The following is a 17,992-nucleotide window of genomic DNA, read 5'->3' as shown; positions in this document are numbered from 1 at the left end:
GCTCTAACACTCTGCTACATTCAGTGTTACAAAACCACCAGGCTTCCCAGACAGAGGCAGGCTCTTTAGGAATAGGTATTATACTGCCAATGTCTACTCTGTCGACTAGGATGAAATCCAGCTTGGGTTGAATTTGTCTAACTTTCAAATTAAACGTCTCCACTCACTATTTTTCAGCATTGGTTACCTGAGAGCATGTCCTCGCAGGGTTATGTGGCCAAGGTAATAGTCCTGCTTATCTTCAATGATTTTCTTGTGAACATCTTGTTTAAGAGACCTGAGTGGACTACAGTGATTCCACTGAAAACTCCCTGCTTCTCTCTCCCATACGGGTCTAGGTCCTTATGGGTCTCTATAAATTAGGATCCATAAGGACCTAGACTTATCTCATTGAACTCAGAGTTGATTTCCATGGCATGGGCAGAACAGGCACTTTTCTTCTGCATGATAATACTAGAAGGAACGTCATGAAGCACAGGATGGATGGCTGTAAGTGGAATTTGTTTTAAATTGATGAGTTTCCTTGGCTTTCTTCACAGTTAAGTGAAAATAAAGAGAAACCACAGAAGAAAGCAGTATGAAAAGCTTCTCACTTGCAAGCAACATCAAGCCTTTTTAGTCACGGAAGTTCTATACCAATTTTTCTATCTTGCTTTTCTCTTCTCATTATTTTGAATAATAATAATAATAATAAACCCAACATGTAACTATATTCCTTTCTTTTGAACTGCTAGAGAATGTGTTAGCACCTGCATGAATATGGCTTCTGTGACTTGATTTGATCCTGATTGTACATTCTTCATTCCCAAGAATTGCATTATATTAGAACACAGTGCTGCTCTGATTAGCTGAATCTATTATAGGGATCCCTGAGGGGGCTGATGACTGGCAGGCATATCCTGGGGAGGCACCTGGTAAGTTAACAGGTTCTGGAAAGATGCTGGGGCAGAGCGAAGGCTACGTGTGGCAGACGGGCTGGGAACAGAGTCAAGGCTCTTGCTCATCTCTAGACTGTCCTCCATCAACTGGAGGACAAAGCATGGACCCCTCTCCCTCAAGGCCTAGAAATGACAGCCTTTGAACCTGTTCTCAATTCAAACTCAGTCTTCTTTTTTCAACCTTGACAAGATAGATTCAAAGGGTGGTACTTGTTTAAGCGGGACCATGTCAGAGGAGCAGTCAAAGTGGTTACTCTCTGTGACCCAAGAGGCAGCGGTTATACAGGTGTCCATGCATGACATGCTACCCAAAGTTTAATATTAGTAATCACTTTCATTTTGATGTAATGAACTTTTTTCCTGAACTTAAATTTTTCAACATCAAAGACCCCTGCATCACCCTACTTCACATGTCAATCAGCCAAGGTTGTGATCAAAGGCTGCGAGTAGCATTTGCTCTCCTGTCTGGAAACTGCCTTGTGGGCATGGAGGGAGAGGTCCAGCAGTACAGTCACAGAACAGGGTGTGTACAGAATGAGCTGTATGTCAACACGGTATTACCCATTCACAAACAGCCTGAAATGTAAAAGGTGCTTCTATCACTGGGTCTCTTGTCCAGCAGGTGCTCTGACCCCGTGGCTGTCCTGGCTCAGGTGTCACCATTTCTCCTGGAAGTTAGGGTGCAGAATCCCTGCTGGTCCAGGAAACCACACTGCACTGGCATAAATAAAAACAAACAATGAGCCTCACTCATTGGCTGATGTAAACTCCCTGTATCATAAGTCGTTCTTCAGGATGAAGTTTATGGCTATTTCTCTCTCACTTCCATTTTCTCTCCCTTCCATTACATGAACAAAATATTTCTCTAATCTAGAAAATACATTGGCTTAGACCTCTTAAAAAACAGTTTTGGTAAAATAGGGTTTTGGTAAAATTTCATCTTTTTTTGGTGAAAAAGATGCTTTAGGATTTGCTGCAACAAGATAAAAATTAAGACTAATAAAACAGAAATGCATAAAAATCCGAGGTGTGAAATATCACAAAGCAATTGTCATAAGAGGTCCTTCTCTTCTGTTGTGACAAGTTTACGTATATCAAGCTTGGGTTAGAGAGTCTGACGTCTCAACTTCTTTAAAAATTTGAAAAATCTTGGTAATTTCTCTGGTCTTAAAGCAGAGTGGATCCTGGACTTCTTCAAGAAACAATTATTAGATACTACTACAATGTCCCCTTAAACAGCTTTTCAGTGTTCCTGTGGCTTAATAAGGAACTTCTTTAAGAAGGCACAGGGCGCTCTCTTCAGGTGACCTCAGAAAGAGATGAACAAAACAAACATTTAGTGACATATCTTTCAAGAACTCCTGCGGCACTGTTGTTGCAAAGGATCATGCAAGGACTACATCCCCACTGTCATCATTTCATGTATGTCTGCTTTAGTTGGTGGTCACACTGGCTTCCTTCTGACGCAGTCTTTCTTTCTGTTATTTAAGAAAAAAACAAGAGTTTATTATCAGTTCTCTAATTTTTCATCTCTCTCAAATTTTGACAAGCATGTAGTCTAGAATGCCAAGTAGAGTTGTAACAAACACTCTAGAGATGAGAGTATCTCTATCCTTCTTTCCCTAAACCCTTCATTACCCGCCCTCCCAGCCTATCACCCTTATTTCCCAAGCAAGCAAACAAGCATGAAAAAATGAACAATCAGTCAATCAAGCAACTATATCCATCCAGAACACCAACATTGCCATGTCAGCTCAAGAGACGGTGGGCTGCTTTATTCTGTTCTCTTCTTCTGGGACAAAGACCCTTTTGGACAAAGACCCCCACCCACACACTGATGGAATTAGGGTATGCTCAAGAAATAGATTCTAGGGAGACTAGATATGAAAAGTCACTGTTTCCAAGTTGAACATGTCTGCATACGATCAACTTGGTGAACTGAACAAAGAGTATGTGAAATGAAGGATGACCAGGTTTAGTCTATGCAGAAGGGCAGAAGTTCCCATTTTGTTATGGATGTTCTGCTCAGCTTTCTCTGAGCTTCCTTCCCAAGGACAGTCTTCTGAAGAAGAAGAGGATGGAGGTTTGTTGGGAAGATGTAAAAAATAAATACGAGTACACAGCATAGAAACACAGATCGTCACTGTTTCTGTGACTCTAGAGAAGTAAATATATTAAGCATGGTAAGGATGGGTGTGTCCTGCTCTTAGGGGAGGGCTAATAGAAGAATAAAAAGGAAAAGGGAAAAGTATACTCATTGAGAAAGAACAGAGGCAGAGAGAAGTCCCTTGAGAACTGGATCCTCTGTTGCTTCTGGTCTATGAGATGTAATGTTGCAGCCAATTACTTACTTGGCCTAGATATAAATTTAAAATGATTTTTAAACACCCGTCCTTGACTTGTGAACTTAAATTTACAAATCAGTTTGCAAGAACTTCCCTAACTTCCACCAAAACCAAGCAACCAACCAGCCAACCAGCCAACATAAGCAAACAACAAAATAAAAGACTCTAACAAGTTGAGGATCACAATTAGGAACTTGCTCAGAGTGGAGGTCAACATATGAAAGAGTGCCACAGCAAACCCACTGTCTCCCCTTTGTCTACAGGGATGACCCCACTTGCTCTGCCTTGGGGAACCAAGTCTGGCTGTAAAAAGTTAGGATAGAGGTCCATGTAAAGGACTTGGGGGATGGAGTAGAGGCCAATGAAGGAGGAAGATAAAAATCAGAGTTGCCACCACGGATGTGTCCTTTCAGGCAGGGTCTACACACACTAATCTCGCCTTTGTCTGACCAAGCTGTATGGCCCTGACTTCTCCATGGTTTATTTCTCATCCATCAGCCTTAAGCAACAGGCTTTTAGCTGTTGATGGGGTTGTTATTACAACCACCATGGTCAAATAATCTCACTTTATAACTTACACGCCACTTAGATCTTCAAAGGAATTAAGGAAGCTTGCAAAAAAGTACTTGTCACACAAAAGGATAAAATAACTAGTTGTGGGACATCAGGGCATAGGGAAGGTAGGGTTTAAAATTAAAGTGAGGAGAGCGATACTCTCACTTAAAATTCATTGCTGTTCTCCACTGCAGGGTCAACAAAGCTGCTGGAAATTGCAATAATAAGAAAAATATCTAGCATTTACTGAGCTCATCTTAAGTGCTAGGTATTTTTCATGTCTTTCTCAATTAATACTCAAAATAACTCTACCCAAGAGAAACTGAGGTCCAAAGAAGTTAAGTTCACTAAGGTTTTACAACTAGTAATTGGCAGAACTGGAATTTGAACCCAGGCAGTTGGCTCTTAATGATTTAGTTATTATGATTATTGGCTGTAAAATATGGGTGAAGATCCACTGTGATCCTTACTGAAAATTGGAATTCGGAGAACAATTTTCCCTCAAAGGTAGGAGGGTCAACTAGCCCAGGTACAGACATCAGGGGACCCAGATTCTGGTGTTAGCTTTTATTATCTATTGCCAAGTGACCCCAGGTAGGCTGTGTCTTTCTGCATCTCAATTTCCCCAACTATCCAAAGAGGATAATTTTTTCCCTTTTCTTTAACAGGGAAAAGGAAATGATAAGTGTGAAAATGCTTGAATGAACATTTCAGGAGAAAGGGGCTTTGAGATAAAAGGGATCATGGGACAGGGTGGGGAGAAGGATGTGAAATGGAAAGTGACTAAATTTAGGTGATCAGAAATGACCTTTGTTGAGTTTGCAGAGAGAAAACATGAAGCTATGTGTTGCTTTTTTTTTCTACATATTCTTTTTGACCATATGCTACTCTGTGGTACAACTGAGAATTTGTATATTACCAGATTCTAGATACTGTCCAGATTCTAGATACTACCAGTCATTCGTCTGAGTTTACTCCTTTAAATTCAGACACACTCCTTGGTGTACCTCAGTAATAACAAAAAATCCTGAGATTAGGTTGAAAAATCCATCTCACCAGACTAGCTGTGGGATTGATTTTCTTTGTCTCCACTTTCTTCTCTGACGTCAACTTGCTGATTGATTCCTGAGCCATTTTCAATCTTAAAAAATAGAAACATGAGTGGGAGGGGAGAGAAGGAAAAGGAAGAGAGAAAAGGAAAAAGAAAAAGAGGAGAAAAGAAAAAGGAAAAGGTCAGGTTAAACAGAAATTCAATTGCTTTTGAATGAACCAATCAGTAGTTTGAACATATAGGAATAGTTTTCCAATGCTTTTCATTAATAAATTCAAACTCTAATTAGGTCTGAAGGCTTCTCTTCTCTTTTAACAAAACAAAATTTCTTTTACTGGCTGAGAGGCTCACCTAGTGACCTCAGGGAAGTCTCCATTTTTGTGAATGAGTAGCTTCTGATAAACAGAACATGTGTGTTCACTTTTCTCTCAGTGAACACTTCATGGCTATCTGGCTTGTGATCCACTCAGCAGATATATTGAGGCAATTTTGAAAATTAAAGTTTAGAGGAAAAATATAAAAACTACAAATATTAAAATTCACCAATTCACATCATACCACAGAATGGGAAAAATATTTGTAAATCATATAGCTGATAAAGGACTTGTATCTGATATATGACATTTATCAGAATACATGAAGAACTCTTATAACTCAAGTAAAAAGACATACAACCCAATTAAGAAATGGGCAAAGGATTTGAATAGACATTTCTCCAAAGAAGACATAAAAATGGCCAATAAACGCATGAAAAGATGTTCAACATCATTAGTCATTAAACCAAAACCAAACCCATTGCTGTTGAGTAGATTCCAAGCCTACAGGACAGAGTTGAACTGCCCCAGAGGGTTTCCAAGGAGCGGCTGGTGGATTCGAACTGCCAGCCTTTTGGTTAGCAGTCTAAACTCTTAACCACTATGTCACCAGGTTTTCCCATTAGTCATTAGGGAAATGCAAATAAAAATCACAATGAGATACCACTCCACATGCATTAGAACAGCTAAAATAAAAAAGGCAGTAACAAGTTGGAAGTGAGGATGTGGAAAAATTGGAACCATCATATCGTGCTGGTGCTAAAATGGTGCAGGCACTTTGGAAAACAGTTTGAAAGTTTTCTCAAAATGTTAAACACAGAGTTACCATATGACTCAGCAGTGTTAGAGCTCTCTCTCTATATATATATATATTCATACTCCCCAAGAAAATTGAAAACATATGTCCATACAAAAATCTGTACATGAGTGTTCACAGCAGCACTATTTATAATAACCAAGAAATAGAAACAACCCAGATGTCCATCAACTGATAAATGGATAAACAAAATGTGATATAGCTATACAATGGAATATTACTAGGCCATAAAAAAGAATGAAGTTCTTATACATGCTACAGCATGGATGGACCTAGAAAACATTACGTAAAGTGAAATAAACCAAACACAAAAGGACAAATATTGTCCAGAATATGCAAATCAATAGAGACAGAAAGTATATTAGTGACTGCCAGGGGTTCCGGGGGTGGTGAGGAGAATGGGGAGTGACTGCTAATGGGTATAGTGTTTCTTCTGGCATGATGAAAATATTCTAAAATTAAATAGTGTTGATGGTTGCACGACCTTGTGAACCTACTAAAAACCACTGAAGTTTATACTTTGAAAAGGGCGAATTTTATGGTATGTAAATTATATTTCAATAAAGCTATTATTAAAACAAAAAACAAAACAAAAAAAACTACTGCCCAGGCATGACCAGTAACTTGAAATTTGCCTCCGAAAATGGAGGGTGCCGAGAGACCAAAGAAAGAGGCAGGAAACTCCATGGCGGCAGCAAAGAAGTTTTACTAGGGAGACTTAAAAACAAGGCCAAGTCCTGGACGCCAGCAGGACCAGAGCACACCTCCACGTGCAGTGGGAGGGCAGAGGTTTTATAGTGGTGGTGGACAACAGTGGCTACATACCAGGGACTTACTTAAAGATCCGACTTAGCAAACTGTATGAACTAGTGGACCATACGAGGGTGCTCATGTTCGGCCTCACAAAGCCTGTTTCCCCTTCAGTTCACCCTTGGGGGCCAGCTCGTACAATCTGGCACACTGCCCTTCTTGTGCTGTAGCACGAGAGATCCCGTTCCCTCCCTGCTGGGAACAGATATACAAGTGGGGTCGGCTAGGTGCTGTATGGTGTCTGCGCATATGCAAAAGACAGAGAAAGTCAGTGTGTGCCCAGAACAGGGGGAAGGCCTTCTCTGATAAGAAGGAACCAGGAGAGAGAAGGTGACCCAATTCCCAGCCTCCTTATCAGAGAAGGCTCTGGGCCTAAGGCCTTCCTTAGGCAGCCTGGATGGGAGGCATAGAGGCAGACCATTCCCCCAACAGTCCACCTCCAACTCCCAACAAGGTGTCAGAAAAAGACCTGGTATGCCCATGACCCATTCTGGATGTTGAGCTGAGCTGCATGTCTGTGGTTTTGGTGCACAACTCTGGTGGATGCTTTAGCTGTGCATCATTTGAGGCATCATTTAATGAGGGTTACTAGTAGGACTGTCCCCAGCAGACTGATCAGGCCTGCTTGAAGGAGAGATCCCAACCAGCCTCCCCAGTTGTGGCTTACTCTAAGCTTACCGAATAGATCCGAGGGTGCATTTGTCCAGTCTTATGTATGTATAACATGTCCTAATTCATTTATGAAAAAACAGCATATTTCTCCCAACATGGAACATTATATGAACAGTACACATTTCTGTACAAGTAATATAACAGCTCTCTTTCTCAGCACGATTGAACAAGGTATTACTACTGCCAGAAGAATGAGCAAATCTGTCGTGGAAGAAGTATAGCCAGAATGCTCCTTAGAAGCGAGGTGGGCAAGACTTGGTCTTATGTACTTTGGACATATTATCAGTCCTTGGAGAAGGACATCATGCTTGGTAAAGTAGAGGGTCAGTGACAAAGAGGAAGACCCTCAACGAGATGGACTGACACAGTGGCTGCAACAATGAGCTCAAACATAGCAATGATTGTGAGGATGGCACAGAACTGGGCAGTGTTTCATTCTGTTGTACAGAGGGTCGCTGTGAGTCGGAATCAAATCCACAACTAACAACACCACCATACTCACAAAAGAAAAGAATGCACTACACAGATCACATTAAGTTCAGACTACATTGCAGATTCTGACTATGAAGGAACCTGCAAACCAAGATGGTGGTACACAGCTTGTAACATCTACTCTTCCCGGCTTCCCTCTAGCCAGACTTCTTTACAAAGAGAACATCTGCTAGTGCTCTTTTAATCCCCATTACAACGGAAGAGTCTGGAATTACTATTTCTGCCTAGGCCTCCGAACCTTCAAGACACAGTTTTGGTCCTCTTTTGCTTTAGCAGTTCCTTTTTGCTTTCAAATTCTGGTCTCTCCTTTCAGAGGTGGTCTTTGACCATGCTCCTACCCATAATGACCTTCCTCAATCCCTGATCTCCGAGTATCTGGGGCGGTGTTGGTGGTTGGGGTGTGGTGCGGGTGGGGCAGGAGTCCACCTCCAGTCGTGTCCTCACTGCAAACCTTTTCTTACTGGTCAGTGGCCGTTCCACAGACTGCAGGCAATCTGAGTGTACACAACCACACGGCCCACTTCCCGGGACACTGCTCATCTCCGTGGTTCTCCTCTGCTCTTCTCCAAATGCCGTCATGTATTTATTCTCTCTCCCTTTCACAGTGTGCTACTGAAAATCAGAAAGCATCGGGAGAAGGTGTAAGCTTGGTGGCAAGTAGCTTCAGCCGTCAGCTAGAAACGATTCAAAGTTTAACACTGCCAGTTATTAGAGGACTTGGGGCAAGTTAATCAGCTTCTCTAAATTTTAGTTTCCTCAGCTATAAAATGGAGGTTAATATTGACCTCACAGTATCATTGCGAGGATTAAATGAATAAAACATCTAGCATCTCTGGCATATAGCAAGTGATCGAGGAAGGATAATCATGATTGACTCTGTCATCACGGAGAAAAGAACTCTTCAAGAATGCATGCCAACAGTTCCTGACTATAACTAAAAAGTGAAGTTATTAGCAAAACACTACCCTTGCACTAATGTCACTTACATATGTCATGCAAGAAAACCAGATCAGTGAATGTTATCGCCCTGACATTCAGCAAACCAAAGAATGCACTTCAATTTCTCTGATTTAATATAGATTCTAAAAGTCATATCCAGGGGCTAAACTTTGGTATAAGTACTATATGACAAAAATTTCTCAACCAAATTAAAATAAGTGAAACTATTTAAAATACTAAACAAAGGTTCTAACTATTTCCTCATATTTTTTCTTGTTTCCTAGAGGTATTGTAAGTAAAAATTGAAATTTCAAGTATTGTAGAACTTCTAAGTAAGTTTTTTTATATCAGACCTGTTTTTTGATAATCAAAATAACACTTGCTCCTTATAGAACATTTCTACAGTGAAACCTGTGAGAATCAGAACTCGACAGGACTACTCGGTTTTTCTGGGTCTCACAAATTTTCCACCTTTCACAGGACACAGTCTTAGCACTTTTCAATCGCTCTCTATCAGTGGGAAGTATTTGATAGGTTCCTACTTTACAGTTTTCAGCTTCACAGGTTTTAATGCATTATGTATAAATATAAAATAATATTTTCAATTTCAATTTTACCTTTAAAAATATAAAGTAAAAGTAGTCACTGGCTATTTGAACGTTTTTTTTTTGTCAGAATATGTAGTCAAGACATGATTGGACCAGATAATGAAAATTATCACGTGCAAGTTTTTCCACTAGACCATAAGGTTCATGAGGGTAGAGATTTTCACTGTCATTTGTCCTGCTGTATCCCCACCCCTTGATACAGGAGCCGGCATAACTATGCATACCCTAAATACTTATTAAATCTGTGGAGGCCTACAGAACAAAATTACTGAAAAAAGGACTTTCCTAAAATACTGCCCACTTGAGTTTCTTGAACATGCTGAGCCAGGGTGGGCTTCATGGTTGTGTGTCCTGCGCGTCTACCAGGGCCCCACGCTTAGAAGGGCCCTGCACTTGGTTTAAGTCTCTGTTGTCACTGTCTTTAAATTTTTCATGATTTTTGAGGAAAGGGCCCTATAAATTATGTAGTCTTGCCTGGGATTTTCCAGCACATTTAAAGTCATTTCTTAAGAAAGGAGAACATTTTTCAACGCAGGTTTATTACATAAAGAAAGGATAATTTGGTTGGACAGAGTTACTCCTCTTTTCCTTGTACCTACTTCCACGGTTGCGTTTATCTTACTGTACCGTGATTGCTTTTATGCACCTGCCTTTCATACTAGACTGGATCTCCTCAAAGGCAGGGACATGACTTCACTGTCTTTCTCTCCTCACAGTATCTTGCACAGTTCCAAGCATACAGTAAATAATCAATACATGTTGAATGAATGAATGAATGAGTGACTACAAATGATTAACCTCTAAACTATAAAAATTCAAGCATCAAGAATGGTTATGGGGAAAAAATGTGTGAATTATGAGGCTTTCTCCAAATCCCTTAAGTCTCACCTGAGTGAAACTTAATTGTTACCAAGGCTCAAGAGCGACCCTGCAAAACAGACACCAACAAATCCATACTAGCTTCTCCATATGCCCTTAGCCTTAGAGTCCACATCCCTTTTAGAGGGCAAGGCTATGTCATGTATATTGGTATGACAGTGGGCCTTAAATACTGCTTTTACCTGAAAAGAGATTGAGGGTCGGTCTGTCCATCTATCGTACCTACCTACCTGCCTGCCTATCTACCTACCTACCTATGTATATGTATATATAGCCAATGGTCTTCAGAAACTGTGGGCAAGGCGCCACGTGTCTGCTGAAGAAACGACAGTGGCTGTTGCCGGTTGCATTAAATTCATTCAGAAACCGTGTTCTGGCGATTATGTGGGGAAAGTCTAGAGACTGCCAACGGGAGGTGTGCAGTTCGAGCAACCATAGAGAGTTTAAACAAATTTAAATTCAATTTTGATCAATCATAGGAGGTTTAAATAAACCTGAATTCAGTTGCTAACATTTGTGAAAGCCGAATTCACATAAGAATCCACATTTCTGGCCTCTCTCATAAAATTGGAAGGTCAGGCCACATCGTGTGGCATTACTGGGCAGTGACAACAAGATGGGGCAGGAGCTTCTCAGTTTTCGGCACCTTCCGTCACTCTCTACTGTACCCCAAACCCCGAGGCTGCCCAGCGGTGCCATCTATCAGCTTCTCTGCACCTAGTGTGGTTCATTCATTTACATTGCCTGCCTCAGTTCTGTCAGCGCTGAAGTTCTGGACATGTCTTATGGAGGCCAGGGGACTTGTTGGAGGATTACTGTGACAGTCCAGGACAGAAGAAATTAGAGCCTGGACAAGTGAAACAGTCTTCTAAATAATCTAGTTCTCTGCAACCCACTCTACCGATTAGAACGTTCTCAATCAACAATGCGTAACTCTGAGAATGTTACCTCCCTTCGTAAACATTTTCAATGACTCTCAATTAACTATAGCAGGGGCTGGTAAACTTTTTTTTTTTTTACAAGCTAGACAGCATATATTTTATTTTGGGTTTCCATATGTTCTCTGTTGCAACTACTCAACTATGCCATTGTAGCGTGAACGCCGCTATAGATAACATGTGAATAAATTTTACTTATGGAAACAGGTGGTGGGACAGATTTGGTCTGCAGGCTGTAGTCTGTTGACCCCTGAACTATGACATATGACTCAAATTCCTTAGTCTAGCAATCATAGCTACACTTCTAAACTCAAGCTTTTTCAGATGCAAACCTGGGTTCGGATTCATACTGTGCCAGTTTGATTAGCCGGGTGTCCTTGGACAAGTCGATCTCTTTTAGCCTCAATATCCTCATCTGTGAAAAGTGAGAATAATACCACCTAGCTACACAGTTGCTCTGAAAATTAAAGGAAATGTTGTAAGTGATTACTTATCAAGGATCCTTTCCTTCGCCTCACTTCACTGGTACACGGTGCTCCATGCATCAGCCAAACTACTTAAACCATTTTTACTCATGGCTTTTTTTCACCTCTGCGTCTTGCTCTTACTGTTCCCTCAATGACTTTGTCACTCATTTCCAAGTGTTCAAATTCTCCCCATTCTTCTACTCTCAGCTTAAGTGCCAAAGTCATGAAAGCTTCCTTCATCTCTCTTAGCCAGAGTAATCACTCTTTTCTGAAGTGAAAGAGCATTTTGTGCCTCTTAAGGCACTCTGCACTTTCCATCTCAGAGCTGCGTAGATGTCTTATTTCCCTTAAATCACCGGGACTACTTGAGGGCCATGATCATGTCTTATGCGTGTCTGGGCCCCGTCCCTGTTCCTATATCTAGCGCTGTGCCATGTACAGGTTAGTTCTCAGCAAATACCTACGTGACAAACCAATGACCTGCACTGGTAGCTTTTATTTTCTACCTTAAACGAGTCTAAATGTTTAGTTACTACTCAGAGTTGTAGAGCAGTTATTTTTGCGTTTATCCTTGGGGAAGAAAAAGTACAAACATAAAAATAAATCCAGTTCCAGTTATTGATTAGCTGATTGAGTCCTAAATAAGGAAAGAGAAAGGGTGCTCCAGGCCACCCAAATGTGCTAAATATTTATACATGTCAGTTTATGTATACATTCCAGGACTCCTTCCTGAAAGTGTCTACATTACTCGGCCCACAAGGAGACTGAGGCTCAGAGGGGTTATATAACCTGTTCCAAGTCTGGAATTTGGCCCTTTAACTTAGGAGGTAGGAACTTTCCTGCATTTAGTCAAAGGGAATCCTCTGGTTGGACAATTTCAGTATACGTACATGCTCAACCTCCACCTTGGCTCAACTGGAGCTGTTTCTGTTTTTGGCCTAGATATTCATCGTATGTTTGCTTCTGGTCTAAATATTTGTCTCTAGAATATCACATGAGGTTGCTCCTGATTACTTACAGACAAGTACCTAGACTTATCTCAAAGGTTATATGGCACCCTCTCAAAATAAAACAAAACTGAAATGCAGGATAAATATAGCTTTAACACATACTAGAGAAAGGAAATAGATCCATAAATATCTCAATACAATTGACTTTTGAAAATCTAATCTTCATTCTTCTTTTTCACTATGATGCACATACTCCCTAAGGAGTTACTGGGGCCCCACTAAATTGCAATTCCTGCTAAAGTCTAGGGAGTAAAGACGAAGTATGAGTTGGGGACTGTACAGAAACCCACTGATACTCACGTCTAGTTCTTACTCTACAGATGTGGCTCACAACTTCGGTTTCATATTAGAACCACCTGGGGAGGGAGTTGTGCTTCCAGTTAGAGTACAGAAAGCTGCAAGAGAACACAGTTCCCATCCTAACAATGAAAAAAGCTGGATAATGTATTAAATCACAATTTTTTCCTTCAACTCATCAGAGAGCTGAGGTCACAAGGCAGCTAAATGAACTGTGTTCCAAAGAGTGACATGCCTTTCCATTTACAGGCTCGGGATCCCCACTGTTCCAACCTTATTTTCTGGGGAGACCTTAAAACTGGGACACCCTAGGCTTTCTACAGGCTAGATTTCTTTACTAGCAGCTAAATCAAACCAGTTCGGAACCCTGCCATCTATGAAACGGAAAAAGTACATCTTAATTCTTTTGACATCCAGTCTTTCATCAGTTGATGATGCACAAGGCAGGAGACCCTGAAACCATCATGAAGTTTATAATAACAGAAGTGCCTTCATTTCTGGCCTTGGCACTCGAGCACTCAGGCCAACAAAGAGATTAGTGAGATACCGAGGAAGATACGGGACTCAGACTGTCTTACACTCCCTGTCACTAATGGGAAACCTCAGAGCTTAGAGCTGTGCTTTCAAACACTGTGTTCAAAAAGCCTCACCATTCACAAGAGGTGTCTCAGTGCAAGCCTGCTGCAACCAGGAAAGCTTTACTTTATCTGTTATATATATCGGGGTTGCACATACATTTTCATTTGAAAACAGCCCTGCTGTTAAAAAAAAAAAAAAAGTTGGAAAAGCACTGTGTATGGAACTGAACAGAACCTACAAAACTCCAACGGAGAAAGAGAAAAAAAATACATAAAAATCTGTCCTCTCCAGGAGAGTGATAGCCAACAGAAGCCTTTTTCTCTTCTTCCTAAAGAACTGTCCAAAGATATCTTGGAGATGAACGACTGGTTAAGATTAGTTCTTTTAGAAGAACTAATAGCCCCAGATTCCAGCTTTGGGGCTCTAATAAAATATCAGATCTCAAAAATCAAAACATGGCCACCTCCTCCACTGTTGCTTTCAACAGCCCCAGAATGAAAATGAAATGGATCTATTTGATCATATCCTGCCCAAGGGGCCTCACAATTCAATTTTGAGACTGCAATTAGCATTTTTTTGGGGGAGGGCCATCTGTTCTCTCCTCTGCTTTCTTTCCCATTCTGAACTGAAAAACAAACAAACCATTGTCCCAATTGTCACAAGACTGCCAATCTATTAACTTTTGAATAGCTCTTAAGTATGCGGCCAAGGTATATTTTTTATTAGAAAAGGTCATGCAGGTGATTGGTTGGTATCTGGATACAACTGATCCCAAATCATGGTTTAGGCTGAGGTCTACACTATAAACAGTAGGGTTAATTTTAGTTTTAAAAATGGGTAAATGACTCCTTCAAAATCCCATTTTGTTTTAAACACCTATTGGTGGTATTTATTAGCAACTCTCTTAAGTGATAATGAACAATTCATTTCAGTCAAGTGGACAAACACAATCTGGTAATACTAACAGGGCATACTTGTTAACCACTTGTTTTTGTAATGTAGACAAAAGGAGCAAGGAAGTGACTTGAGAAGCACAGAGGTAAAAGTCTGGGCCTATAAAGGCATGAGCTTCAAAAAGGAAGCTCTATCAGCCATGCAGAACAGAGTGACCTAAAAACATTAATCACTTCATGACCTAAACAATGTACACATCTTCATCCAAAACATTCAAAGTAAACGGCTTGGAAAACACTGGTGGATAAAGGCAAAGAAGAGGGAGGCAGTGCAGGGAATGCGTCTCATAAAATACATGTTGGTGGAAGCCTGAAATTTGACCAACTGCAATGTGAATCTGTTTTAAAGAAGACATAAGATCACTCATCACTCAAGAAAGGAGGTCAAAACAGTCTAGACGATGGATAAGACGGGCTCTGTGAGCCCAAATGTACATTGCTGTGCCTCTAAGTCAGTACGCCACAGGGAATAACCAAGTTCCCCCAAAAACAGGATGAAAAAGTTGAAGGTTCAAACCACTGTGCATTAGACTTATCCTAACATTTAAAAAATTGTGCATCAGAATCTTGCCCACAAATAGAAGAACTCTTTAATCTAGTGACTGTTTTGAAATATATGCAGGAAATATGTAGATCAACAAAAGAACATGAGAAAAACTTGCCTTTGACATGGGCCCAGTAAATTCCGGCCTCTGGTCTTTTGAATGGTAGGTAAGGTTTTGTGGGATGGAAAAGGTGCTGGCACCTACTGTTGATCACACCATAAAATAAGCGAATCACCAGTCTTTAATCCTGCTCCCAGTCTGACTACCCAGTATGGTTGGCTTTTCCAGTCATTATTAGGGACAACTTCTTCTATAAGCAAATGTTGATACTTTTATGGTCTCTCGTTAGGAGAAGAAAGTCAGAGAATGGGTGTAAGAAGCTGTAAAAATGATGTACCAACTGGCTATCCACTCCTTTTCCCTGATCTTGCAGCCTTGAACTAAGTAGCATCAGGCCAAGGCACCAAGAATACCATACAAAGAGACTCTAGGGGGAATGTGAGGGTAGCTTCCTTGCTAAGAAAAGTCCACGCCACCTGCGTTATGGCCCTTTATATAGAGAAGACTGAAGCAACAACTTGATATTTTCCTCATTAGGATTACCTGAAAAGTAGATGGTATTAACATTATAGAGGCTGTTTTGAATTTTGTGCTTTTAGAAGGAAGAAGCCATGTCTGGCTATCCCTCCAGTCAGTTGCCTGGTAGCCTGAATGTCAGAAGCAGAGTTCTATCTGCTCTGTGGAGTTTGTTTGAATTGTGTGGACACTCCCCAAGTTTCCACAAGGTACTGTCCCCAACTCATTGAGTCACGTTGTTTCTCCACAGCACGGGGGAAAAGGAAACAATGCTCAACTTTGGTTCTAAATAAGAAAATGCAATCACGAAGACCAGCCAGGGGCTGCTACAACAATTCTTATTACCAGCCACCTTGACAACATTCCCTTACCAGATATTTTTGATAAAACTATTGCATGTGGTTAAGTTATGAACATCAATGAAATAAGTAAAGTCACTCTTCACTAGTGACAGTAAAAAACAACCAACAAAAAGACCAAACTCATTAACCCGTTGATGTAATGAGAAATTTCTTCCTCACTGCAACCGCTGATGAAAACATCACTGGCTAATCAATGTGGAACATTTCCAAGGGGTAAGAAAATAAAAGTTAGAGAAAAGAGACCTGGATGGTATGAAACAATGTTGTTGCTGCTGTTAGGTGTTGTCGAGTCATTTCCAACTCATAGCAACCTTACATACAACAGAACAAAACGCTGCCCGGTCCTGTGCCATCCTCACAATCCTTGTTATGTTTGAGCCCATTGTTGCAGCCACTGTGTCAATTCATCTTGTTGAGGGTCTTCCTCTTTTTCACTGACCCTCTACTTAACCAAGCATGATGTCCTTCTCCAGGGACTGGTCCTTCCTGATAACATGTCTAAAGTACGTGAGATGAAGTCTTACCATCTTTGCTTCTAAGGAGCATTCTGGCTGTATGTCTTCCAAGTCAGATTTGTTTGTTCTTTTGGCAGTCTATGGTATACTCAATGTTCTTTGTACTGCTGCAGCCATTTTTGAATAATCCTCAGCAAAATTTTACTTGTGTGTGATATTAATGACATTGTTCGATAATTTCCATTCTGTTGGGTCATCTTTCTTTGGAATGGGCACGAATATGGATTTCTTCCAGCTGGCTGGCTAGGTAGCTGTCTTCCAAATTTCTTGGCATAGACGAGTGGAGTGCTTCCAGTGTTGCATCCGTTCGTTGAAACATCTCAATTCCTGGAGCCTTATTTTTCGCCAATGCCTTCAGTGCAGCTTGGACTTCAATTCCTTCAATACCATCAGTACTTGATAATAGCTACCGCCTGAAATGGCTGAATGTCGACCAATTCTTTTTGGTACAGTGACTCTGTGAATTCCTTCCATCTTCTTTTGATGCTTCCTGTGTTGTTCAATATTTTGCCCAAAGAATCCTTCAATGTGGTAACTCAAGCCTTGAATTTTTTCTTCAGTTTTTTCAGCTTGAGAAATGCTAAGCACGTTCTTCCCTTTTGGGTTTGTAACTCCAGGTCTTTGTACTTTCATTATAATATTTTACTTTGTCTTCTCAAGCCGCCCTTTGAAATCTTCTGTTCAGCTCTTTACTTCATCATTTTTTCCATTTGCTTTAGCTACTGTACATTCAAGAGCAAATTTCAGAGTCTCTTCTGACATCCATTTTGGTCTTTTCTTTCTTTCCTCTCTTTTTAATGACCTCTTGCTTTCTTCATGTTTGATGTCCTTGATGTCATCCCACAACTCGTCTGGTCTTCGGCCATTGGTGTTCATTGCATCAAATCTATTCTTGAGATAGTCTCTAAATTCAGGTAGGATATAGTCAAGGTCAGACTTTGGCTCTTATAGACTTGTTTTAATTTTCTTCAGTTTCATCTTGAACTTGCATAAGAGCAATTGATCGTCTATTCCACAGTCGGCCCCTGGCCTTGTTCTGACTGATGATACTGAACTTCTCTGTTGTCTTTTTCCACATATAGTCAGTCAGTTTGATTCCTGTGTATTCCATCTGGAGAGGTTCACATGTATAGTAGTCATTTATGTTGCTGAAAAAAGGTATCTGCAATGAAGAAGTTGTTGGTCTTGCAAAATTCTATCATGTGATCTCTGGCATCATTTCTATCACCAAGGCCGTATTTTCAACTACCGATCCTTCTTCTTTGTTTCCAACTTTTGTAATCCAATCACCAGTAATTATCAATGCATCTTGATTGCATGTTTGATCAAT

General features: G+C 40.6%; 1 protein-coding gene across 2 annotated transcripts in view; it reads right to left on the bottom strand.

Moving 5' to 3' along the window:
- Positions 1-2,015: 2,015 nt before the first annotated feature.
- Positions 2,016-17,992, bottom strand: part of FMN1 (formin 1) — a 471,169-nt gene continuing 455,192 nt past the window's right edge. For both annotated transcript variants that reach the window (XM_012556758.2, XM_004380593.2), the window contains 2 exons: positions 4,895-4,979; positions 2,016-2,416 (listed from right to left, as the gene is read on the bottom strand). In XM_012556758.2, the coding sequence (XP_012412212.1) occupies positions 2,372-2,416; positions 4,895-4,979 (130 nt within the window). In that variant the 3' untranslated portion in view covers positions 2,016-2,371. The remainder of the gene's footprint in view (positions 2,417-4,894; positions 4,980-17,992) is intronic.

Source organism: Trichechus manatus, unplaced genomic scaffold (genome assembly GCF_000243295.1).
Source record: "Trichechus manatus latirostris isolate Lorelei unplaced genomic scaffold, TriManLat1.0 scaffold00076, whole genome shotgun sequence".
NCBI lineage: Eukaryota > Metazoa > Chordata > Mammalia > Sirenia > Trichechidae > Trichechus > Trichechus manatus.
The sequence above is the reverse complement of the archived record's forward strand: the minus strand, read 5'-3'. Positions and strand labels throughout refer to the sequence as shown.